The sequence below is a fragment of the Oxyura jamaicensis genome, chromosome 5, assembly GCF_011077185.1.
Source record: "Oxyura jamaicensis isolate SHBP4307 breed ruddy duck chromosome 5, BPBGC_Ojam_1.0, whole genome shotgun sequence".
Classification (NCBI taxonomy): Eukaryota; Metazoa; Chordata; class Aves; order Anseriformes; family Anatidae; genus Oxyura; species Oxyura jamaicensis.
In genome coordinates this window covers 7503165-7529411 of record NC_048897.1, presented here as the reverse complement: position 1 = coordinate 7529411, position 26247 = coordinate 7503165, and the positions used below count along the sequence as shown (strand labels likewise).

The window sequence follows — 26247 nt, the reverse complement described above, 5'->3', positions numbered from 1 at the left end:
TATATGCTAACAAACTCAATTCCTGTTTAGTGAGGAAAATAAATTCAGTACTTTTAGATAACTCTCCATATAAATAGAAGCATGACTGAGCACAAATTTGATTCCAAGATGACTTAAACTTTAGAAACATCAGCCATTATTTTAGGAACAAGTTATATGGAGTTCTACACACAAACTAACATTAAATATATATATATATATATATATATTTCACAGGCTGGCAGCATCTCAGTGCACTGTTAAATACACACCCAAAACAGAAGGGAAGCTGGAGGCAATAGTGCACCAAAATATATGGAACTAACAGCACTTGCAACATCAGCTATTTGCTTCCCAGGTGTACGTTTTCTCTACTTATCAGTCTTATAAACACTTCCCACCCCAAGCTACCTAGAGTTATGAAGCCCTTGTGTCAAGGTCTAGTACTGCGTCTACATGTACTACCAAGCATCTGCACTTCTTAACAGTATTGCAATATGTTTTGGGGGTGTGGGGACCTGAGGACATCCATTCCTAAAAACAGCATCTTCTATAATGCAGCAGAAGGCATCCTCAGAAGATGAGGAGATATGGAGAGAAAATAAGCACTAAGCTGTTCTTCAGAAATATTTTCTCACTTTGATAAAATAACTCATAGGGATAAATTAGAAAAGATGAAAACTGTGGATTAGCTACTTTTAATTGTAGAGCAAGAATGTATGATCCTTCTGACAATCACTTCCTGTTTTTCCTATGAACTCTGCCATTGTTCCCATTAAAAAAGACATTCACAAGAAAACAAAAATCTTCCTTTCACCTGTCCATCTGCTGCCCAGAAAACAGGTAGTACCTCAGTGTCAGTAGCATACTTCATGCAAATCACATTTATGTATGATGAAAGAACTAAAACAAATGAATGAGAATAATATAAATATGAATAATATAAATATTTTAAATATTCATAAGAAAACAAACTAAACCCTTACAACTTTCTTTTTGAAAGAGAAGCACGAATGAGAGAACAAAAAAGTTCACCTGACTTGTATTTTCCTAATTATTAAGTTTAAAAAAAAATATTTCCTGAATTTGCAGCGCAGTGCACGCTTCAAATACAGTGTGCTATGTTTAAACTCTTCACAGGAACTTAGTCTTAGAAACTGTTAAATTCATTTCTAAAAGATTTTCACCTTATTTCCCTGTTTGAGCATGCAGATGAAACCAGAAGAACACTAGAAAGAATATGTAATTTTCAATTCCCTTACCTGTAATAATGATATCTGGATGTTTGGTAATAATTATAAAGGTTAGGTGTTTAGGAGGTTAAGTCCCACTCCAGAGCCAGTTAATAGGCTGGGGACAGTGAGGGGAATGAAGAAGAGTCCTCAAAGAGCAAAGCTCGGGAGAAGGAACTGAAGAAGGCTGAGCTATATGGTGATTACAGGAATGGAGGGAGTAAGGCCTAGAACTGACCCACAGCTACAGAAGCCTTGATCATTTACAACAAAAATTAATCTTTATTTTACAGCTTTATACCAGAACTATCTGGAAGTAGAGAGTCTAAAACTAAATTGGATATTAAGATATTGTCACCAAAGAACTACAGCAACACTGCAAGTCTCTTTTCAAGACAAAAGAGTTTCTTATCTCAAGAAACTCCCTTTCTTACTCTTCAGCCAGATTTTTGTTCTGTCTGTGAGCATTACTTTATCAGCAGCTAACAGCCTACATCTAGGATCATACCAGTACTTACAATGCAAACAGAAAAAAATCAAAGGATTACATTTCTATTCTAATTTTGTGTTGTACTTCTCCTCTGGTTTTTATCTAAGCTTTTATTTCTACTGTACTAATCAGGCACTTGTCTATAAATTGCCCTTCTGTCTTCCAGGGCAAGTACTTAGCAAAAATCGCCATTCTTTCTATTACATTTTAAACATACTTTGGTTCTTAAAAATAAATAAATCTTGGCATTGCCTTTTCTCATGCTCTTTTGTTCACTGCACATAACTGTATCCTGACCTTGGATAACAGAATCTTAGCAAAATATATTTGTGATTTTTGTAAAAGTGCCATGCACAACTCCTGTATGTGTGTACATTTCCTCTCAATCAGATGCCTACTATTCACTTCAAAGTCTTAAATGAGACCAGGGCATCGCACGGATTTTGTCCTGGAAAATAAAAGAAAAAAATTAATCTACAGGATTTTACAGTCAGGAATATAACTCTTTCTTGTATTTCTTCTTAAGCATTGACCAACAAACATTATTATAACATGTAAAATAAGTTGTTTTTCTAAGTTATCTGAGAGCAAAAACATTTAGAATGGAAATAGCAGCTGAAATTCTTTTTTTTTTCTCCTTTAGATATCTTTTATCTTTAGATAACTGTTTTGTTCTTTAGATATCTTTTATCTTGTATCTTTCTGAAACACATAGACATACTAAAACTTAGGCCAAGAAAAGGTAAAGTTTATTTACACCCAGTGAGGAGAATATAGCAACAGACAGCATTACGCCAACAACTCACTGATGGTACTCATCACCATGAGTTTTCTGAATTTACTCAACAAGTGTTTGTTTTCCCCCCCCCCCCTTTTTTTTTTTCTTTAAGAGAAACAACTGTATATGCTTTTAAATTATATGTAGCTAGGAAACTATATTTTGTTTGTGTCTCAGACTAGGTTCAGAGTGCATGTCAGTCCAAAGCTTTGACCTGCTGAAATAAATATTTATCTGCATCTAAGTTTTCACAACTGATAAAAAAATTTCAAATTGCTGTCTTGAAGTATTTTTCAAAGGAATGTCAGATAATCCACCCTCCTTTGGTGCCTATTTCCCTCTCCTGCATAGAAAGGTAGCACAGGTAGAAATATGAATATCGTAAACATTTATCATTAGGTGAATAAATTGTACCCACCACGGCTTTGCTGTCTACATTCAGCCAAGTAAACTACATGAATACTACAAAAGCATCACAGCTGGGATTGTTTTTAAGTGCCTTATAATTGTCACCAGCTCATTACTGCAAAGTCAGGGGTACTTGTTAACTCCTGCTCTTCAATCAGTATGTTACTGAACAGATGACTCAGGCAGTAGTTCTCTGCACTATCAACTGTTGGGACTCCCGTCCTTTCCACTGATCATTGACCATTTTTCCAAATGAGTCTCAGAACAGGACAGCATACCAAATAACACACATATATATATGTATATATTATATACATATTATTATAAATACATATATATACACACACACACACATATATATATTTAAAGCACTCTGTTTCAGTCCACAGTGTAGCCAAAACCATTTTGCCAGTACAACTGTAGAGAGAAAACTGTGAATGGAAAATAATTGTAATTGACAAACAAAATACTGCTGCACATCCAAAAATGATGTGATTATACAATGCTGTACATGCAGGAGATACATAACTACAACCATAACAACTTACTTAGTAACTGAGAAAGTGGTAAGTTTCATTGTCTTTCACATAGCCGTGTATAAGCATATCTGCATGAATTTTAACTTAATTTAAAACTTTACAGAAATGTTGGGTTGTTCTTGTGTCAAGGCATTTGCAGCTGGTAATTTGTTACGTGCAGATGTGCTGAAAATGTGAAACGACTTCCTTTCCCTGCAAATATACCGTGGCCAAGACTTATGACATGGAATCATTTTTAAGCACATCTTTTCTACTGACATTGTTTTCTAATCCCTTTCTGTTTCTCGATGTTGTTGGTATCTGACTGAATTGTTTTCCTCAGTCCATTTCTGGTTCGACCATGCCTGTCTTTCATAATATGTATGGACATTCTCAGCACACCCTGAAACAGTGATACTTTCAATCATTCATTGTAATGTGGTTGCAAAGGCTTCTATTCTTGTTACCTAACTTCAGCTTTCCATCTCCTGAAGTATGTTGTTACACAGAAATGTATCTAGCAGAGTAGAAATACTTTTCTTTACTCATATGATCCAACATTTTAACTATTCAGCCAAAGTTAATATTATAACTTCTGGAGGTTTCCTGTTAATCTTTACTACACAAAGTTTTTTTTTTTTTTTAATGTAAGGAATTTTTAGATAAATGAGACAAGGAGACATTATATTTAATTTCCTTAAAGTACTAATTTGTAATACAGATAATTAAATTTAATTCCTTTTATTATTGCCAGGAGAGCAGCCAAAATATGTAACTATTTGAAATGTCTCTCTAGATATCATTAAACTAGTGTTGGAATGTGCAGAAAATATCTATAAACATGAACTAAAGACTGGTTTCCTGTGATTTTTGTTTAATTAGTAGAACTTCTGGCTACTAAAAAGTCCTAAAACAATAGACTGAAGTCCTTTTCACTTGTAAATCAAAATTATCTTGACCTTTAGAGCTATTTTTTTGGTATTTGCAAAACTAATTCATTCTTTAAGTTGTTTACAAATTGCTCTCTTTACACGGTTGTGTAGTGTTTGATTCTTCATGAGGAGTCACACCAGTTTCTTCAAACAGTAAATAACAAATGCCTATTTGTCTAAACCCAACAATTTCTACCCCAAGACAGCTGACAATGCAGGGCCTGAATTGAGGGTTAAGAAACTCAGGGGGCATCTTCCATCTCAAATCAGTAAGCAGACACAAATTTCAAAACTCCATTCCAAATGTGACCTCTTTTTAAAAATAATGAACCCAAGCTCAATTACCATTTGAAATTCAATATATTTTTTTGAGTACAGAATTAGAAACATTTACTTGGGTTTGTCTATTTTAACTGAAGACAAATAACCTCTCCCTGGTTTGAAAAATGAGGCTATCAATATCACTGTGATATTCTTTCACTTCGCTACATAAACTCACTCTGCAATATTGATTGTCTGCGTAAGCACAGCCCTGGCATGGCACGTTTCAAAGCCCAACCCTTAAAACCACAGAAAATCTGCTGCAGCTGCTAACTGGTGCCTTCTGACTCTGCCCTCCAGGCAGAACGTAGAGTGACTGATACTAAGAGAAAGACACCCGTGAGATGTCAGAGTGAGACAGAGAAAGCATCAGAGATAAGCTAAAGGAGACGGTGTGAGGTCCCCCAGTAGAATAACTTCTCTGCAAGCTCTGTGGCCACATCCCAGGCCACCTGAGATACTGGAAAGCTCTAGGGCTGCCTACCTAGAGCTGATCCAGCCCAAGAAAGGTATGCCAGTTAGAAAGAAAATTATCTTCTTAAGAAGAAATTAAAAGCCTTACCTCACCAGCTGGGCTTAACAGTTCACAAGGCAAGTTGAGATGCCAGAGTTTCCCTTTGATACCACTCCAGTAATAAAATTAACAGCTTTCTGGCAAAAGAGGTATTCCACTTACATGGTTTTCACTACAGAATAAAAGCTGCAATTGGTATGTAACGTAATAACCTTTTTTTTTTTTTTTTTTTTTTTTTTTAATGAATCAAAATAGCATGCTTGTTTTCACGCTGCTTCTACAATGTTCAGTTACTGTCATCAAGCAGTATATTATCAAGTCATTTTTTCGCCATCAGGCACTCACAGATCTATTAGCAAGCTGGAAAAGGCCACTCTCCTCTCCCTTTTGTTGCAGGCAGGTATGAAAGCAAAAAGCAGTGACATAATTTAAGATCAGACTATGTATTATCTACCAGCTGCTGCTATTTAGGTATAATTTTCTTGATCATCTCCAGCACTGCCTTTACTATAAGCAGACACTCTATCATCTTCCTTAAATTATTATGAATTTGATCTTAAATAACTGGGGAGTGTTTCAAAGAGTTTTCAGCCTCTGTTGTCAAGCCTTTAATCTGAACCATTAAAAATAAGGGGGGCAAAAAACCTAAATATGTCTTTTAGTACCAAAGAATACAGAAGAAAAGGTGATTTATCAACGCTTTCAGAATACCCATAAGATTTGCCTTGCTTTGTATCAGCCATTTTAAGTAAATGGTTTTCTAAAGAAATTCTTAGGTTATGCTAAATGAAATGAGTTAAATGAAATATCACACTTAATTTAATCCAAATACATACCCAGAATTATTTTAACAGAAGTTATATTCTGGGATAAATAATATGTATATAAATGTATCAGCAAATCCTTATTAAGCAGTATTTTTAAAAAAAGGGGGGGGGGGGATGTAGAATAAAAAAATAAAAGCTAAAACCCTACTCCTATATATAACATACTATAACTGAAGATATTTACAGAAAGAGCAAAGGCCAAATATATTTGATTGTAAGATCGTAAGACACTAGCAAGTAACTCTAACCAATAAAAAAAAAAGAACTATTAGTACAGGGGAGAGATGTTAATATAAATATATAAATTCTTAATAAAATCTGAAATGATGCAAAATTCCAGAAGGAAAAAGCTATGGATTTTACCTACTAACAATGGAGATATGTCAAATGATTGGTTAAAACACAAATAATTTGACCTTGGACTTCGATTTTTTTTTTTTTTTTTAAAAAGTGTTAGTCTGTGTAGTTTTCACAAGAACAATGAGGAATCCAAAAGTTACGTGTTATTTCTAGATTGTTAGTACACTGCATAATAGTGCTTCTCAAATTCTGCCACAGGCTCAAGTATCCTGTCTTTAATAACAGAGCTTAAATTCCTAAGGTTGCATCGCTTAATAAATCATTCATTATATACCTTTTTCATACTTCTTAAGTAATTTGTAACATTAGAAATGTTTTGGCTTCTTTATATGTTCACAAGCTTTGAAAGTTAGTTCTTCAGGTTAGATGGACTGGAATTTTGAGCAAAAAATGGGAAGGCAACAGTGGAAGTAAAAGGAAGGTACTATAATGGTAACTGCTTTCTTTTTGAGACACTTTTCAGAGTCTGCACTTTTTTATCCTTTATTGTAGATGGACATAGAAGAAAAGATGCAAGAATCAGAAAAGGAAAAAAAAATGTGCACTTGCATGTCTGACTTCACACATCAGCAATCCCAGATGCATTTGAAATGTTGAGTTTCCTAACATATAAGTTTAATTTTATATTGCTGTGCAATTTAATTTTAGCCTATTTCAATGCTTTAGAGAATTGTGTTGCTCCTTTTCAACTGATTAGAGTTATTCCTAAGTGGCTCTTAGCAAGAATGAAAATCAGAGCGAAAGGGGATGAAGTGCATGTCAGCTGAGGAGATGAAACAGTAAAATATTATGAATTAAAAATTACTTATTCAGAGATAAAGATGCAGACAGGGTTAGCTCTAGATATAGGCTTATATTTTCTTTATTTTGAATAATTATTTCATGTTTTTGCTTTATGCTGTTCTCAAAAACTGGATAAATCATGGAATGCTTTATTTTCCTTTCTTGAAACCAAGCTCATACTGTTAGCAAAACACAATCACTGTAATTTGAGAGGGATTATCTGACCAGTGAATTCCATTGGTAGATTCAGTCTTCCAAAGGACAGATATCCTTCCTACAAATACTACTGTTATAGTAAGAAATTTCTTTTACATCTTGGTCAGAGGAGCAGGGACTGGAAGTCTGCAGTATCTTTTAAGTTGCCCTTGATCAGACACATTACCAGGTTGTGTGGGAAGCACATTACTCCAACCTATAGCTCGTGTGTAGACAAAAACAGCTCTCGAGTTACCTCGGCTTCTGAATTAGTATTATTATAGAGTGATGATTCATTTAGAAGTCTTTTCCCGAACTGCTGTTTATCATTACTGAGAACACAAATGCTTTGCTCAGCAAAGCTAAAGTGCAGAAACTTGCTGAGGTTCATTCTTCAGATTTCCACTACTTGAGACAAAAACTGGAGTTGATCTGCATCCTCATCTACAGAGAGTTGTCAGAATTAGTTGACTAATATTGAAACAAGCTCCTAAATCAGCTGGGTTTTGAGGGTTGGTTTGAAATCAACTTAGATCCAGTTCTTCACACTGACTTTTTTGTTCCAGGATTGTTTTCCCACTTTTTGATGAAACAGAGTGCAGTTTATAGAAAAATGCAGTGGGTAGCATATTCCTGATCTTCACCATAAAACAGAACACTGTTTTTGTGGATGCTCACATCCACATCATTGCATGCCTACACAGGTAAAAAGAAACAGGTAAAGGAACTATTCTATTACCGAAAAATCATACCTACTGGAAAACTGTATTTTCATGTTGCTGAAAACTCAGAAGCAAGCTATGCTGAACATTTGGGTACAGACATTTGGAGGCAGAAATCCCACCTTAGATGCTAGGTAGCATCTGCTCTGAACATCAATGACACTAGAGGTCAGCATGGGCACATCTACATTAGCATTTTAGTCTGGACCAGGAACGTGGTTTCTAAGTGCTGCCTACTCTGCTGTAGCCCGCAAGACTGAGCATCCTCAGAGTTTGCAGACTGGATTCTTTTAGGAGAAAATTAAATGAAAGATGCCACTGGTGTTTGTTCAAGCAACATGCCTGGATGAGAAGTAGTCTGAAATAAACACCCAGGACTCCCATGTTGTGATGCTGGGTTCATTCTTTGGACTTGCTTTGCACCTCTTGGACTACTTGCTAATGTAGATAAAGTCTCTGACTTCGATCTGTAGTAGAAGGGAAAGCACTGCTTTGACAGGTGAGAAATCCCAGTCTAGATTTTATGTAGGAACATGCAAAGAGAACATTGTGAAGTACAACCTCAGAAAAGTAAAGACTACTTAAAGTAAAATAGACAGAAATATTGTGAATATAAAAACATAGATGATAACTTGTTGTCATTCCAGAGCATTTCATCAGGTGTCTAAAAATCACCAGGCAAGAAGATGGCTACAAAAACCTAGTAGTATCTATAAGGTTATTGTAAACAAAGCAAAATGCTCTATCTTGTTTAGTAGAGCAGCTTCAGAAAGAAGGAAAGAAAAAAAAGAAGGATAGAAAATGAGAAGCTGAGCAGTAAATACAAGTCAGAAACAAAGGACTGTAGAAAATTGGAAGGAAAAGTAAAAGAGGATTTAGACAAGCTTGGCTATTACACTGAATTGGAAGGTAAATAAAAGATGTGTATTTGAAAAGGACAAAATTTGAGAAATAAAGTTAACTTGCTCGGAAATCAACTGGTATACGAACCAGAGATTTGCAATGTCACATCTTCTCCTCACCCCTTGAATTAGACATGCTACAACTATGTATAATGTGTACCCTAAGGCCACAGGACAGAAAAACACATGGAGTTTGCTCCTTAGTGAAAAATCACCCCAAAGAGGATATGAAAGATGAGCAAGGAACTCAAGGAAAGGTACACTGAGAAGGCCAAGAGATGAAAGAGAATTACTAAAGTGAGAATTACTAAAAGACATGCTGAGTCTGCCTGCATTCCAGTATCATCTGTAAAAAGTTCTACAGGCACATCAGTAGAGAGAGAACACAGCAGGAAGGAATAATATACAGTAAAGACAGAATGTAATTAAAGATAACTTCTAGGTTGAAAACTTCACCTCAGCTACAAGCAATCAGCTTATCTATATCTTAGTGCTGAAGGACATGGAATATAAAATCACAAGTCCAATAAAAAGCATTTTTGTAGCAAATCTCTTAAGTCAAAGTAATACCTTATGATGGAAGAATAGCAAATGAAAATAGCTATACGTAAGTAGGAGGAAGAAGTGTCTTCCATTGATGATGGACAGCTGATTTTATGGACAACTTATTTTTCTGTAAATCATTTTCCATTGGATGATATTAGGCAGCAATTCTTAATATTTTTAAGAATGAAAACAAATTTTAAGAGGAGAGTAAATGGGTAAAAGGAAGCCTTGCTCTTCCACAGATAGAAAAATTATAGCTGTGCCATAGTGCATTCTTGGTGGATACAAACTGTTGCGGCCAGAGATCCAAGATGACTTGTGATTCTGTGAGCTGCACCCCTTAGCTAATAAATCCTGTTAAGATGTCTGTTAACACTAGGTAGTACCTCACAATTCCATAAATTTCAGTTAACTTGGATTTCGTATGTATGAAGCTTCTCCTGCACATAGCATCATTCTAAACCCACCCAGAACACTTTGGCACACATGAAAATGGTATATTTTAAAATATTTAGGAATAAAAAAAAAATGTAAAATCGAGAATGGAAATTGTTCATAACTAAATTACAGGAAAACCATCAATGCAGAAAGAAAAAGTATGTAACATTTGTACTGTGGTTTTGTTCTGGGAGAAAAAAATAAGATGCTGTATACATCTCACCTGAAGGAATACTTTTGACTCTAACAAAGATGCTGGTGAATGTTAAAAACTGCTTACGCAAGCTACACTGTTTAAAATGAGATGGTACAAAGATTTTGTGCCTACGAATTTTTAAAAAGCAAGCAAAGGAATTTAGCAGACCACTGATAATTATTTTCTTTGTCATTATTCGTTTTTCATTAGGTCTTGAAATACCAAGGAAACTTCATAAGACTGAAAGAAAACATGTTCTTTGCCAGTGCTATTAAAGGGTAATGAGACAGGCTGGATAATTAAAAGCCTATAAGCCTAGCATCAATCCTAGCAAAATAATGGAATAATTCCTACAAGTCTCAATTAATGAAGGATTAAAGAAGGGGTATAGAATTAATGCCAGTCAATATGACTTTTTTTTGGAAAACAGAACTTGCCAAGCTAGCATGATATCTTTGAAGAGATCACAGGAACCAGGTGCTGTTATGTGCTGCCTACTTCCACCAAAGAGTCTGGATGGCAATGAAGTTCCCTGAAAATTGAACTTGTCTTACAAGTGAGATTATACATCAGCATGACATGAAACACCTGCCCGCCAGTTTTACTGGGCATGTAGTGTTTAATTGTGGTTTGTTTTTTCCAAGAACTATTTCTCTTTCTTTCATTCATGGTGTGCAAATGACAAGCTACTATTAAACATAATTATTCAAACTTAATAGCAAAGGGAAGCTGTTTGAAGAAATGTTCCTAAATCTCATTTGTAGGAAAGAACTGTTGCTTTGGTCCTGATCTGAAAAGAGCTAAGTTTGAAATTCATTTCCTACACATTAAGATGATCTACTTACTAAATCATTATCATAAGGAGTTCTGCTGCTTTGCAAAGTCCAAGATGCAAATTCTTGCAACTTCCACATGTTTATGATGTTTCTCAGCTGATGTTCTTTCAGCAGTCCCAGCAGACCTAATTTAATTTCTACTCATTTCACCATGCTTAACACATTTTTTCTGAATTACTTTTGCATTTGTACTCGGAGGGAGTACAGACTGATTTTTGCTTGTAAAGCTCTCTTCTTTCATTTCCATTGTTTCCTATGCAAAAGGAATGAAACTGACTGCATTGAGCAATTCAGTGACCAGCTGCTTTCAGTCCATACCATACTTCAGTAATAATATGATGCATAGTGTGCATTTCACATATTTCACACTCAGCCCCAGCCTCTATCACATCACACACAGAAGCATGTACCTCATTTATGCCCTCGCTGCAGGCCAGAACACTATTTTTTTTTTTCCAGACAGCCCGGCAAAATACATGAATGCACTCAAAGGTTTAGAACATGTTCCCATTCAAGTTTGTTTAATCATATTTTCTTCTTTTTTGGAGAAGAAGAATGTTGTATTTAAGGACTTTAACTAGTGTTAACATTAAACAATAAACAAATGCAAGAACAATCAGAAAGACAATAGTATGCAGTAAGTATAAATTTGAGTAAATTCTCTTAGACACATGGCATAAGTTTTCGTAATTTCATGTCAGAAAATTTGTAAGATGTTTCTGTTGATATTCTTTCAGCACTTCCAGATTTGGTAATCCTTTTGCTATTCTCACAACATTTTTCTTCTTAATTTGCATTTTACTTTGTCTGATCAAAGCAATATTTGCTTGCAAACAACCTTGTCACATATTAAAACAATCATGATATACTGAATTTACTTCCTACACTGTTTCTTGAAAAGAGCTTAAAGGATTTGTGACAAACAGGTTTGATTACCTTCTTTTTTCAAAACCATTGCATATGACTAAAAGTGATGCAAAACTTTCATATTTCAGAACTTCACTTAATGCCCCTTCCCAGTATTTTTTTCATACTTGGACACAGATGCACAACTCAAATTTAATTCAGAGCTGCTATGAATGAAGAAACATGTTTATGATGACTTATACAGACATCTTTCTGAAGTCTTTCAATTGAGTGGCCACAAGGTGTTATTGAAGGACCTTCAGAACATTTGATGTGTGGCTCTTCCATAACTCATGTCCCACACAGACTGGATTTATTCATTTTCCATAGTGTTTCCAAAAACTGAAATTACAATGGAATTTCAACTTGTTATTCCTTTCTAGTACTTGAGAACTTAATTGCTCCTAGATTTGCCATTTCCAACCTCAATCTTCCTTTTGTTTAATATTCCTCTATGACTTTAAATTCTGTTTGTTTGTTGTTGTTTGTTTTTTTCTTCAGCCCTTTCAGGAGCTACACAACTATCACAACTATTCTCACTATTTTAGAGGCTAAATCTGTTCTCTCAAATATTAAGTTTGGTTTTGCCTCTTCCCCTCTTCCTTTTTTTTTTTTTTTTTAAATTCTCAGAAGAGAAATGGAAGAGGAAGTATAACCTTTTCACACAGCGCATAGTTATCTAGAGCAGTGTTCTCGATGCCTCATTCCCTCGTTCTTTTAAAGCTTTCTTATTATAGAATCTACCTTTTCATGTTCATCTTACCTCAGCTTCCATTGTGAGCAAGGAAATTAAAATTATTATCAAATCTTACAAACATTTCCAAATCCTTACTACCCTGGAATTACCTTGTCCAGTGAATTCTATTTCATTATATCTTGTTTATACATATACCCCTATTTAGTGCACATGCAAGAAGTAAAACAAGTATGCCTGTGTAGTTTATAATGACAGATATAAAATAATAATGTTCGTGAATCAATAATACTATGTATAAATTTTAGTGTATTTTCTGTGTATTACCAGGAAGTTCTTAATACATCAGAGATCCAAAGCACATCAATAGTTAATTTAAAACTGCACACACTCATGGAGAACATTAATTATATTCTTAAAGCTCATTTATAATGAGCTTTTAATTAGAGAGTATGCCCTCATATCTTGATTCTTAAAAGGAGAGAAATTATGAGATGTTAGGTAATTCTTAAAATAACATGCTTCAGTGTACATATTTTCTTTCTTTTATTATACACGAACAGTAAAGACTGTTTGCCTAAAGTCACTCTTCCTTTACTTATGGCAGTTGAAGTGTACGGTAACAGAGAATTCTGTTTCATTTTTAATCAGTAAGGTTGTAGTGGGACATGCCCTAATGGATGCCTCCTCTAAAATTTAGCAAAAGGTCAACAGAAGGAACCTTACTTCCATGAAAAAGAGATTAATACATTCTATGACTACCTCAGATTGGGAGATGACTGACCAATTTTATTTGTATTATTTATCTAATTAGTCATTCTCCAATACTGTAAAAAAATAAAACACAGCATAATGTTTTACAAAATGTCTGATTACATTGCTATGTTAGAGCTTTTGCAGTACTTCACAGCGTAGTCCCTCATGAGAAACACTGTTTGCTTGGACAGCATCCAGTAAAATCTGATCAATAAACCCATATTTATTTTTTAATTCAGCAGCTCAGCTTTATTTAATTCTCCAATTTCTAATATTGCATAAAAGCACTGCTGTATAACACATTACCATCTAGGCTGCTTCTCTGCTTGTCCAGATACATCACATTTGTCATTGTTAGAATTCAACAAGAACTTGATCTGATTACCTGGTTTGCTTTCATTTGGTTTACACTGAACTTCTTCAACACATTCTGCAGGAAACCATCCAATATGTCCCCGGGTGCTGCCTTCCCAGAATCCACCTTCACCAATGCTTAAAACTAAATACAGAGACACATAGGAAGCATTAGACTTTTTTCTCTTCTAACATAAATACCAAGATTATTTACATAACACATTCAATAATAATTGACTATCGTGTTTGTAAGAGGAAACATTGTACAATAATTCAAATTCCAGTGCCTCAAAAGGGGGCTCAGGGTAACCTTAAAATGAGACTCTTCCTGATCAGTCTTTGCCACCCCTTCCCAAAACCATTTGTGTCACAAGTTTTTGTGACCGACATATTTTTTTCAATTTTCACTTTTTGCATTCCTGTTTTTATCAGGGATAACTGCATGGCCACATTAATACCAAAATTCTGCCTTGCCTGTTAAAATTAACCTGAAGTGCTCGACATGTTGTAACACTGGACCCACACTGAAATTGGGTTTTTGTTTATATGCATATACAGAGAGAAGTCTCATCTGCTTTGTACTTCCTAAGCAAAGATACCACTTCATTTAGTGGGTAGCTCCAGAGATTTGTAATGTAGGTCAAGTAATATGATTTAATGGTTTGCGTATACAGCATATACTTGAATATCGTATAGGTGTGATACACAACATACAGTTTTTGAAACATTTCAGTGACTTTTCTCTGTAGAAGATAATGACAATTGGGAGCAGAATGATTTGCCAAATGAAGAAAAAGCTTTTTACTCTAGTACTAGTTATCTTGATAGTAATCTTAGGACACAACAAACATTGTAACAAAAGACTGCAGAATAAAAATGTATGTTTCTATTAGTAAGCAACTGGAGATGAAGTTCTTATCAATCACTGGATGGAAAGAACATAAATGTTCTATTAAAAAACACACTATACATTATTTTGTTAGAATAAATATTATATTATAGACCAATAAAAATACAGGTAGCTCTTCTAAATAGGTTGATTGGGAACGGCTTGGTTGTACAACACAGGTCTACAGAGTACATCTGTACGAAACACAATGTTCAGCCTAGAGGTCCCTGAGCTACCAAAAATAAGCCTGTGGAAGTTGAAGCGGCACAGCTCCATTAGCAGTGTGCTAGCTAAGCAGCCAAGCTAACTGGCCTTGCTGAAAATCAAGGCTAATTAGCCCAAGCTCATCTCTTTCCTAACATATGCATATGGTTTTCAGGACCTGGAATAATATCTCTGCAGGGTATTGCAGTATGATAGGGATATTAACTTGCTCAGAGCTATTTTGATGAGCTCCAACATGAGCACTCTTTGCACTGTTAAAACATGCCTTATCAAGCTTTAAAATTGTAGTCCCCAAGCCTGACTGCAATTGAATTCTGTATCAGTGGAACTGCTGCAACTCAATGGCTTTGAATTTGAACTTGATTTGCACTACTACAGAGTCAGATGAAAAATCAAATTGATGATAGGCAAATATATATATATATACTGATAATTCTAAAGGAGTAGTAAGAAGTTTGATCTGAAAAATCAGGATCTATAAAACTACATTTGAAATTAAATATTTACCTAGTTTGTCATTAATGCAATCTTAAGCTATTTGTGCTGTTGCCTACGGAGCATGAATGTCTAATAACAGAAATTTGACAGAAAAATGTTTTTAAATAGATCAGTTTTAAGCTCTTTTCTACTGTACATTCAGATACACAGATTCCATGAACTGCATACTTACAGATCACTTTCAGTAAGAAGTAGATAATAAACCCCAGGAAACACCCATTAAGGCAAAATCTTATACCTGGATGGGTTTTAAATTTACAGTTTATCAAGTACCTCTCAGACTTCATGTATGTGAGGAAAGCTATAGCTAACTAGGAAGTTAAGAGCTAATGTGGAAGGGCAATGACCTTGGAAGACGGCAACAACTCCACCATGACACTGAAGCCAAATAAAACATGTTTAGCATTCCTTTTCTTTTAGTTACCTAAGACCTATTGCTAATGTTTACATAAGCAGAAAATTGCATCTCTACATTGAAATGCAAGTCAAAATGAAGAAACAGGATCTGTCCTTTAATGATTTAAATAAAATAAATAATATATAAATCAAAGTATTAATAAATATAAATTTGGGGCAAAATTAATGAAAAACACGTTGATAAATTCCAGTTGTTCTTGAAAATTGTTAAAGGTTCTGTATAGTACTACCCAAAGTAACTCTGATAACTCAATGTTACATAAAACAGAAGCCTGTTCATACACCCAATACCAACTCCTCATCAGCTTTCAATACATTTTTAACAACGTACCCTTTGTTCACATAAGAATAAAGTGTATTTCTTATATATAAGAAAATAAAGTAGGAAGACGTAATAAATAATATACATATAGATATTGTAAGTATTGTAGAATCCTATTGTACACTGATTTAACTTAAAATAATACATGATTAACTTCAAATAATAAAGGATTCCAACCAGCTGAAAGAAACTGCAAAATGTGAGACAGTGAAAGACACATGGTGAGGAGAGTTCTCATTTCTGAATCTCAGTCTTGATTTCACTCCACAAACTGGCAAGATAGGGAGAACAAAAACTACTTCGCAATTAAGAAAGACTTCCCTAATTCAGTATTTTATTAATCTGTCAGACCTGCTATTTTGATTTTCCGAATTACATTAATATTTCAATCTCCAAAAAGCATTTGTACTGTGAGAAAGAAGTTGGGTACATCACACCCATAGAGTAATTTCATAAGTTTATGGTAGCAGCTGATAAAACACTCCAGTCAAGATGGGAGAAGGAATGTGCTTTTTAAGTCTATATGTGAGTGCAAGGCGAAAAGTAGACATGCGAAGCAAAAACACTCCCACTTTAGATCATTATTGCATGGACTACTAAATATTAGCAATTGCTAACAGCAAGAGCAAAGCAGAAATACCCTTATACATGCCTGAAGACATAACATCTATGGAAAAGAGAAAGAAGAGAAAATGTGGTATTGCCAGAATGCAGCCAGCCTTCACCATTCTGGTTCAAGACTAGAGATTACATCTACAAAGAAAATAACTGGGCCTTTGGACTTGTTATTAAGGAAGAACAGCATTATGGGTTCCAAGCAAGGAGGCGAAAACCTGATGGAACTGCAAGAGGCACACAGATGACACAAGGGGTAAATGTGGGGAAAAACTAGCAATACGGTTGATGTACTGAGACAAGATGAATTTTTGGTGAGATGAAGGAAAAACACATACTTAACCTAATACTCAAAATGCAAAATTTGAGATAAAGATGTAGGTTCTGTCCTACCAATAAATAAATAAATTGAAATTTGAAATAATCTTTTTAAATAAATCTCAGGTTTTATTAATAAGAAAATTCTTCAGCATTAATAAGAAATTCTTCAGCAGGAGACAAAACAATAATAATCTACATATCTATAAAAACTGGCCACACTTCAGGCATTCCAATGTGGGTAATGGGGAACTTAAAGGATAAATAAAAAATATGTATATATCTTTTATAACCATTAAAGCTTTTTCAGAATGTGGCCTTAATTTCTTTACTTTCTCTCTCGAAGTAGTGCATAAGAGATATGCTGTAATAGGTAATTTGGTATCAGCAAGAGACTTTCTAATCAACATTTTCCTCTCTGAAGGATATAACAATGGTAAATCAAAGGATAACTTTCCCAAAATTAATAATTAGGCTTTACCATTTCAAGTTTATTTTTTTTTCTTTTAGTAAAAACAAAAGATGTGGTTGCTATGGCAAGAGGAGGCCACAGTCTCTTTACACACAATATGAATTACAAAAAAGAATCTGATGTTACAAGAGTAAAATTAATACTCTAATAACATTGTGAATTCTGGTATGCCTTTTCACAACAAAACTATAGTTTAAAAAGAAGAATTATGTTTAATTATATGAACAAAAGTTCAAATCAAAATCCGATAAATACCAAAAAGTTTAATAACATGAAAATATGCATAAGCAGATGTCTATCAGGATCTTATACTTTAATGTCATTAAAGTATTATACCTAATACCAGCCAGATTCTGCTTTGACAAAGTCCAAAAAATAATAAGGAAATTATATATAATGCCAGTCTAGTATAAGGTGTTTTTATCTCTTCTCTAAGTTTACTGATGGCGTATATATTATAACTAATTTTAATGTAACATCCTTACCTCAAACAGCTTAACTACATATTATCCAAAATTCACATTAATCCAAACAACAACAACAACAAAAGCTGTTTTCTTCCACATTATAGCTCCTATCGTTATGCAATAATCGTGAAATAGAGTGTAAGAATATTTTTCCATCAATTTTTGGTGCAAACAATTTCCAAATTTCTTTTAATATTGAAATTTCAATGAATTAATTATTCTAGATATCTTTATTTGCTAAAGTTTTAATGGAAATTACAACCAAATACAAACCATTTTCTAAAGCTGTTACAGGGTATATCTGAAGCTGGTTCACAGTATCTACAATCAATTTTTGGTGCGTGTATAAACTGCACTCTTTTTTTCCTGGAAAAGAAATGATGATATGGTTTGGGAATGACAGATCATCTTCTGGAAAATAAAATAAATCTACAACCAAGAAAAAAAAAAATTGAACACAATGGCAATAATGCGAAGTTGAAAACATGCTGAAAAATCTGAACTAGCCTATGCTGATCTAAGAGCCATCAGAGCTAAAAGGAAGTATATTTGCAAATCATGAGCAGCTGAACATAATACTTTTAGTGAGAGGTGGAATTATGTAAACTGAAAGCCTTCTGGAACTCACAGTAGAAAGCAGAAAAAATCAGAATTTCTTTCTTAATCTGAAAGGGATGTTAATAGTGTCCCTTCAATTCCAACTGTAGTTTGAACGTGTTATGTACCTTGATTCTATTGTTGAGTTATTGCTAAAAAGTGCCATTTACCTAATGAAACAAAGTCTTTCATCTGAATTGTAGATAGGAAGGCTCAGTGTAAACCTGAGCTATGGTTGTGTTTCTTGATATAACAATCTATCTTCTGGATTTGTTATTGTTTTTTTTTTTTTTTTTTTTTTTTAATTAAACTATGTATTTTTTTCCAGTGGCAGAGACCCAACTTCTTTCAGAAATATATAATATTCTAATTTAGTCTTTTCTCTTTTAGAAATAACTGTTGTTTGATGTAAATTTTCAGAATTATCTGCCCTTAGTAAGGACAGCTTCCAAATGACAAGAATACAATGACAAGATCCAAGAATACATATTTCACTAAAGAAAAGTTTTGCTTAAAACATTCCTTAAAAAGGTCACAACTGAAAATGTATTTTCTTAGTCTTGTGTTATAATAGCAACTTATTTCCTTCAAATACATTTCAATATCAAAAGGGTCAATGTTTAACCTATGTTTGGATGTGACCAAGTAAATAGAAAAGTAAACTGACAGACACGTACCGTGCAGGGTGGCAGTTCTCTGCATCTGCAGTGCACCTTGACTCACATTTTACAAGCCAAATAAATGAAGGTCAGCACAAGTTACAACTTAATCTTGCTTTCTCTTAAGGATAGAGCTTTTTCTGAAAATGTGGTTTTAGTTTAATTTTTTCTCCATTTCTTTACCTATCCCTATTTGTTCCTGACATGTATCCCTCATCCCCTCGCTGTGATTAATGATGAACAGGATCTGTCTGTTCTGCCTTATGGGCAGATCATTTTTGGCCTTAAAATACATAATCAAGAGAGACTGACATAACTTGAGATCAGTGCAACACGACTGGAAAGGAAGTAATTGTCTATAGTCCTGATGACAACCATGTTAAGGCCTCCAGCATGCAAACAAGTGACTGTGCCCCAGCTGCCATGTAGAAAATGTTCCTGTGCAGTCCACGTACAATCTGGAAGGACAGCCTTGTGTATCCGCAGTTAATGATTTTGCATGATTGACCTGAACAGTCAAATTCAACTGTGGCTCCACAGACATTTCTTTTAGTGGAGAAGCAAATGCAGCAGTTCTTCCCCATCTCTGGCTGTAGAACTACACAGAGAATTGAAATTAGGGAAATAACATGGACAGGAAATATTCCTCACTTTCAAAATTTACATTTAATTTCCAGTTTTGCCTCCAAAACCAATGTGTGATCAGCTGTGACTTTGGGTAATCTAGTCAAATTTCTATAATCCAAATGACCCCACTGGTTTATCTGAAAAACTACCTTACCTACCTGTAATTCTGTATTAAATTGATTTCTAGTAACAGTCTAACTACAAGACCCTGATCTTGCTGTACGTCTCCTGGTTGATCTTCCTGCACATCTTGTCCATCAGTCTCTGTGGCCATGCACACCACAAGTGGACAGTGAGGTGGAGGAGCCTTAACTTAAGGTTTTGGGTACGTGTTACAGCCACAGTCACCATGGCTACATTTGATGTCAGGCTGGACTCAAAGCAGCTTTTTTTTTCCTTTATCACCTGTATTTTCTTAAGAAATAAAACAAGTGATGTTCAGGAGCAGGCCCTGGGTTGAGGAGTAGTTAACAATGATGGATTGTTAACAGAACAACCATTCACTACGCCAAAGCCTACAAATACAATAATCTGCCCTTAATTGTCTAAATCTGAGACAAGAGAGCTCAACTGAAATGGAACTGAATAAGCTGTGCTGTTCAAGTCAAGATTTGGCCCTATATATCTTTTTCTTCCTCTTATACCTGTGTTAAAAACTTTCTGTGAATTTAATCTTTCCCCTGTTGTTTGGGTGTTTCTTCAATATTTTGGAGAAAGGGAAGGAGAGATGGAAAAAATGTGAGAAACAATTCTTCTGCCCTGTTTTGAGAGAGAAATTCAAATCAAGCACTGGAAAAATCTATGAGTTTGTAATTTTTATCACCACCTTTGCTGAGGAAGGTGCTGGCCAAGTCAAGTTTGCTCTTGTCCACAGTAATGCCCAAACTACAGGCTGGAGGAACACAGCAGAGAGAATTAATCTGAAAGAGATCCCAAGCCAACTCAGATCTAGAGTCGGTAGTGCTGCGTCAGACGATACTAGTGTGCACATATCCAGTTCATAGCTCCCCATGCTGGTACTCCGTGTCTATTGAATATTTTGGGGCAGTTTCTGTTTACTGAAGGTAGGCTGTATTTAAGTAGGCATAAGCTAAGATGATGGGGATTTGTAGATGGTCTTATGGCCTAACTACCTTCCTGCGGCCTCCATAGCAAAGCGAGCACTCCTGCTGGAGCAGCAGCAAGGCTTTGTGTTTGTCCCAGCACTCTCATGTGTTGGTCACAAGCACAACTCTCTCTCCTGTTCTTCAGGTACAAGCAACTGGAAGAAATAAATTAGGTTATTGTCTGTGATGAGTCATAATTATTTGTTAGAAGTTTCAGTCAAACTGATCAAGTCAGGAGGCACTAAAGAAGGTAAATAGACCAATGAATCTGAGTAAGGTTAATATTTCAGTTCACATTAATGTCATCCTTCACATTTTATAGCAAAACAATACTTATGCAAACCTCTTAGGTTAAATTCTGCTGCCATGCTTATTCACATAAGTTACAAAATGCTCTTGAAGAAACAAAGCATTTCTGTAGCTTTTCCCTTTCCAGTATTTTATTTACTAATCTAACAAGTGCAAAAGCTCTGGAGACCAACTTTTCTACTGCCCACAAACACTGTCTGTTGGCAATATTTTCAAGCACAGCAGGGGTTTAATAATCTTTCTTTTTCAAAATGACTTACAAGTAGATTTCACAAGAAATGAAAATCTTAGTGATATATTTGGATTGCCCTACTGGCTGAGAGCATGCTGAAATAAAAGCAGTGTAGCAAGGGTCAGTATTTCTAATGCGGAGAACTGCTGACTTTCTGATAGAACAGATGCTTGAATCACCGCTACTGAATTACTTCTGTTTCTCTCACACAAGAGAATGTAGCTGGGAGCAGACCTTGGATGTGGTAAACTGTGCCTGCACAGGAAGCATCTGACTAGATTCCCCAAACAGTCTACATTGGAGCATATTTGAGACACCGAAATAACTCCCCATTTTTCACTAGACAGTGAACATTAGAAAATTTCTTTAATCACAGTAACATTTAAAGAAACCGAACATTTTCCAAAACTGGCCCTTGCATTTGCCTTCTAGGTGAAGCAGAAGAGATGGTGATATCGGGGCAGGCAACAAAAATAAGGGATGAATGTAAAAATAAAAGACCAGTGTCCTACAGTTGTAGGACACAGTAGAGCACAGTTTGTGCACATGAAAATTAGAACGAATTACTAGACATCATATGGCAAATGAAAATACTATAATAAAAGCACATAATGATAGAAACACATAAAGAGCAAAACTGTGAGCAGGGTGAGGAATCCGAAATTCTCAAAGCATCTGATTTTTTTTTAGCATTTTTTTTCTTCTTTCCAGGTCACTAATGGATCATTTGTGTTCATTTCAGATGTGCTCTAATATAACAGTTGTTTTTTTTTTTAAGAACTTTTTTTTTTTGTTTGGTTTTGCTTCTAAGAGACTGAAGATTGTCTGCTCCTTGTTGTGAACAGAAGTAGAAGTAGCATCTGTTAACCTCACAACAAGGTATACAAGCACAGATTTGAATCACAGGTAACCTTCTCGGGAATGCATAAATTTCTTCCCTGTTGCTTTGTCTTTGTGATACAGAAAACTATTCATTCTTCACTCACAAAGCCCTTACAAAAATTGCCTTCTCTTCATATCTCTGGGTTTAGTTTCAAAAATGCCGTTTGACTTACAGTTTAAGAATTATATCTAGCAATGAAAAAGATTATTAAAATAAATTTTGCAGGCACTTTACATTATATATATGTGTGTATGTGTGCTTGGGTTAAGCCAGGTTTCTTGCTGTGGACTTTTAGGTGTAAAATTAAAAAGAAACAAAATATGTTTAAAATGTTTCAATGGGGAATGAAGCTAGCTCTTTCTCATTTATGTTTTCATAATAAATCCTGTACAAATAAAGATATTAGGTTTATTTTTACAACAACCATGGTCCTTCTCTCATGAGTGGCAGACACACAAATGATGTCAGTGTGTATGACTAACAACTAAAAATAAAGCAGATATTTTTGTACAGGCTATGTAATATCCTATTAATACAAGACCATTTTGTTTAGTTTACATTTTCTTTGGACCTTGCCCATTCATAACTTTTTCTGAGCAGTTTTTTATATGTCATCTACTGTGATCTATTGGCACTCATGCACTTTTCAGAGGTTTTAGAAAGAAAAAAGAAAAAAAGTCTACCTTATATTCACCTGATAAAAGTGATTTTCATCAAGAGCTTAGGAAATCATCTCCCTCTGCGTCCCACCTTATTTTAGCAAGTTAAAAAATAAAAGCTATAAAAGCATTTCCTAATTTATCTTTTCCTCTGATATGTTGTTCCGGTTTGTTGTCCCTGTGGTAAATGCCTTACTACATCCTTACTGCAATCAGTTTCATGGGACACTCAGCAATGAGAATCTCTCCATGGTCAGACTGAACAGGGGCCAGAATCTTTCGGGGAATTCCCTTACAGGTCTGTATCCCTCCCACACAACCCAAGAAGCACTTGGGATAGCATCGAGGTTTTAAAAAGAAGAGTGCAGCTCTCAAGTTGGTATATGAAGGCTAAGACAAAGCTTTATTACTTTTTAAAAGTGAGGCTAGGGTATTCCCAAAGACAGCATACAGCAAGTCACCAAACCTCAAACAGCTATGTGTACCACCAAAATAAACAAAATGTATTAATAGGATATTTTGTGGCCTGTACAAAACCTCAGTGCTGACTGGACTATGGTCTTGCTAAGCAAGTCTCTAAATGATAGAAAATATAATGGATACTGACTGGATCTTCTGGTCATAAAGGCAGATCTGATAGCCAGCACAGAAGAAATACTGAGTTTTTTAAGAGCTCCAGTGCCTGTGCTTTCAGAGAGGGAGCTGATCAATCTCTCCCATTGGGACATTTTTTTTTCTTCTGTATTAATAAATACTTTTCCACTGGAACAATGATGTGAATCCAGGTTTAACTGAACCTGTATTTTTGCCAAATATGGTAAGTTTGAATTCTTCCTCCATACTGTTGTACAACTGAGACCTTTTTAAAGCATCACCATCTCTTTAGCTGGACTCTTCATTCTTGTTGTGTGCATTCTGACATATTTTTTGTGACACCTGAGGAACCATTGACATGGTAACACAAAATAGGGTTTCTTCTGCTTCTGAAACTTGTTCCTTTGATTAGCAATGGGAAACTATTATGTAGTGTTCCAGCCTTTCTGTGTAAACAGCCTTAAATTACACTCAGAAAGACATTATCCTTAGTAGCACTATTTTTTTTTTCCTATTTCCAAGCTTTTCCTAAAAGCACTGACATCTATAAAAAGTCTCACTAGAATTCACTGTATCAAAGTTCTATAAAATGTTCTAAAACAAGTGTGTCTGCAAATGCTAGATCTCTGCAAGCTTTTAGTTCAATGTGCAAATCATGTATTTGAAGTTGAAACATCCCTGTAGGGGATTAGATTAGATGCTAGATGGATATGTCCTGCTTTTTGTAACAGTAATAAATAATTTATAGTCACTTTCAGTAAACATAATTTTCCCCATTTTCTAGTTCACCATTCTGACATTCTTTAGTTAGCGTCCCCCCACAAAATCACTGGTTTCAAGTTTTGATCATCCTATTGTAAGAACATCTGAAAAGTGAACAAATTTCTTCCTGCATTGTTTTCCAGCTACTGTCACAGTTACTTAGAACAGAGGCCTCCTGAATTAATTTATTTAAATATTAAACTCTTCATTGAAATTTAAATCCCTTGTTCATTGGACATTTTTATATATGTAGTAGTCTTAAATTCTAATGTAAACAAGCAGCCTGGTAATGAATGTTTCTACAAATTTCAGCATCCTAAGCAATGTGTTAATACTTTTCCCACTTTTGTCAGAGAACACAGTTTCTGTCTTGCCTTCCTCAAGAACTGCCTGGAGTCTCTGTTGTTTTATTCTGGTTACAAGAATCTATGGTCTATGTTGATCTTACATCCTCTTCATAAAGAAAAATATTACCATATCTTTAAAACCAGCAACTCAGTTGAACACGATTGCACAGGGATACAATGGCCCCCAAAGAGCCAACCATATTCATTCTTTATTTTTTGGCTTCTAGTAGAACCTACTAACATGCCTGATGCTGAAAGGTATTTTGTACCACTCCTAACTCCACAAATTTCACCTTTTGTAGGAACCAGCAATTCTTCCTCATGGTATTAAATTTTCTGAGATTATGCATAAGGAAAGAGTTCTGGGGCATGCTTAAGTTTCAATTTTTTATCATTTTCTTTCCACTATATGCAACAATTTTTCATTTTCTTGTAATTCACCAACATGCACCTTTCTCCACTGTTTTGTTCCTCTACCCTTTCAGTGTGAACAAACTCCATACAAGACCCCAGGCCTTCACATTTTCAATATTCTTATGTAAAAGTTTGAAAGATCACTTGTTCAATTTGTTTTGCATAACGGTTACTCATAATGTAACTTTACCTTTCTCTAGGTTATATCCATTCTTTTGACTCTTGAAGGCTTTTGTGAAGTGATATTATGCATTACTTCTCTTGCATTTATTCTCATATACTGAATACTTACAAATTTGGTTCCCAGACCATGCAAAGCATTCTCAATTTGAAGCCAGTTCTGTTTTTTTGTGAGTTGAACTTTATTTGATATGTGGCATTCCCAAGAAATTCTATAATTTCAAAGCTTTGATTGATTTTATTAAGTTTACTCTAGCCTAGATAACTCCCATTACCTGACAACTTCTACAATGTTTTATCAAATGTTCATATCGGCTCTTCCAAACTTTTTTCTTGTGCGCTATTTTTTTTGCTCATAATCACTGCTTCCTACCAGATCAGAGCACAATCTCCCAGAAATGTTATCTTTTCAGCCCTATAGCAATCACCACCTCTCCTAAATTTAACCCTTCTCCTTCATCTTTGCATTTAAAATACATCTTGCATATGCTTTATCTTTAAAGTGCAGCATTCTTGAGATTTGTTCTATGCCTTCTGTAGATCTCAGTTAACAAATATTATTTAACCCTCAAATGCTTCAAGAATCAGCCATTTCCAAAAATACAAAACAGAAAAAATACTTTCTAATGGCTCCCTGATTATTTCTAACTACTACTCATAGGATCAGAAGGAAGAGAGAATTTCCTTTGAAAGATTAGTTTCAGTTGCAGGAAAAATTTCATCTCTTTAACATTTTTATTTAGCATAATGAAATTATTCCCTTTTATTTTCCTTCCATAACAGTAATTATGTTTGTATAGATTGGGCAGAAAGTCCTTTAATTCCAGTTTTATCTGGATGTGCAATACCACAGATGAAACTGCGTTAAGAACACACCCTTAGGAAGCTGAATCCTGTAAACCACATTCCCACTCTCAGTGTAAACCTGGAATTACTTATTGCCTGCAAAGTAATAACACAAACTTTGG

The 26247-nt window shown here is 34.9% G+C and overlaps 1 protein-coding gene across 5 annotated transcripts in view; it reads right to left on the bottom strand.

Annotated features, from left to right (window-relative positions):
* Window positions 1-26247, bottom strand: part of SHANK2 (SH3 and multiple ankyrin repeat domains 2) — a 347164-nt gene that overhangs the window by 187208 nt on the left and 133709 nt on the right. For all 5 annotated transcript variants that reach the window (XM_035326921.1, XM_035326922.1, XM_035326923.1 and 2 more), the window contains one exon: window positions 13719-13832. In XM_035326921.1, coding sequence (XP_035182812.1) covers window positions 13719-13832 — 114 coding nt within the window. The remainder of the gene's footprint in view (window positions 1-13718; window positions 13833-26247) is intronic.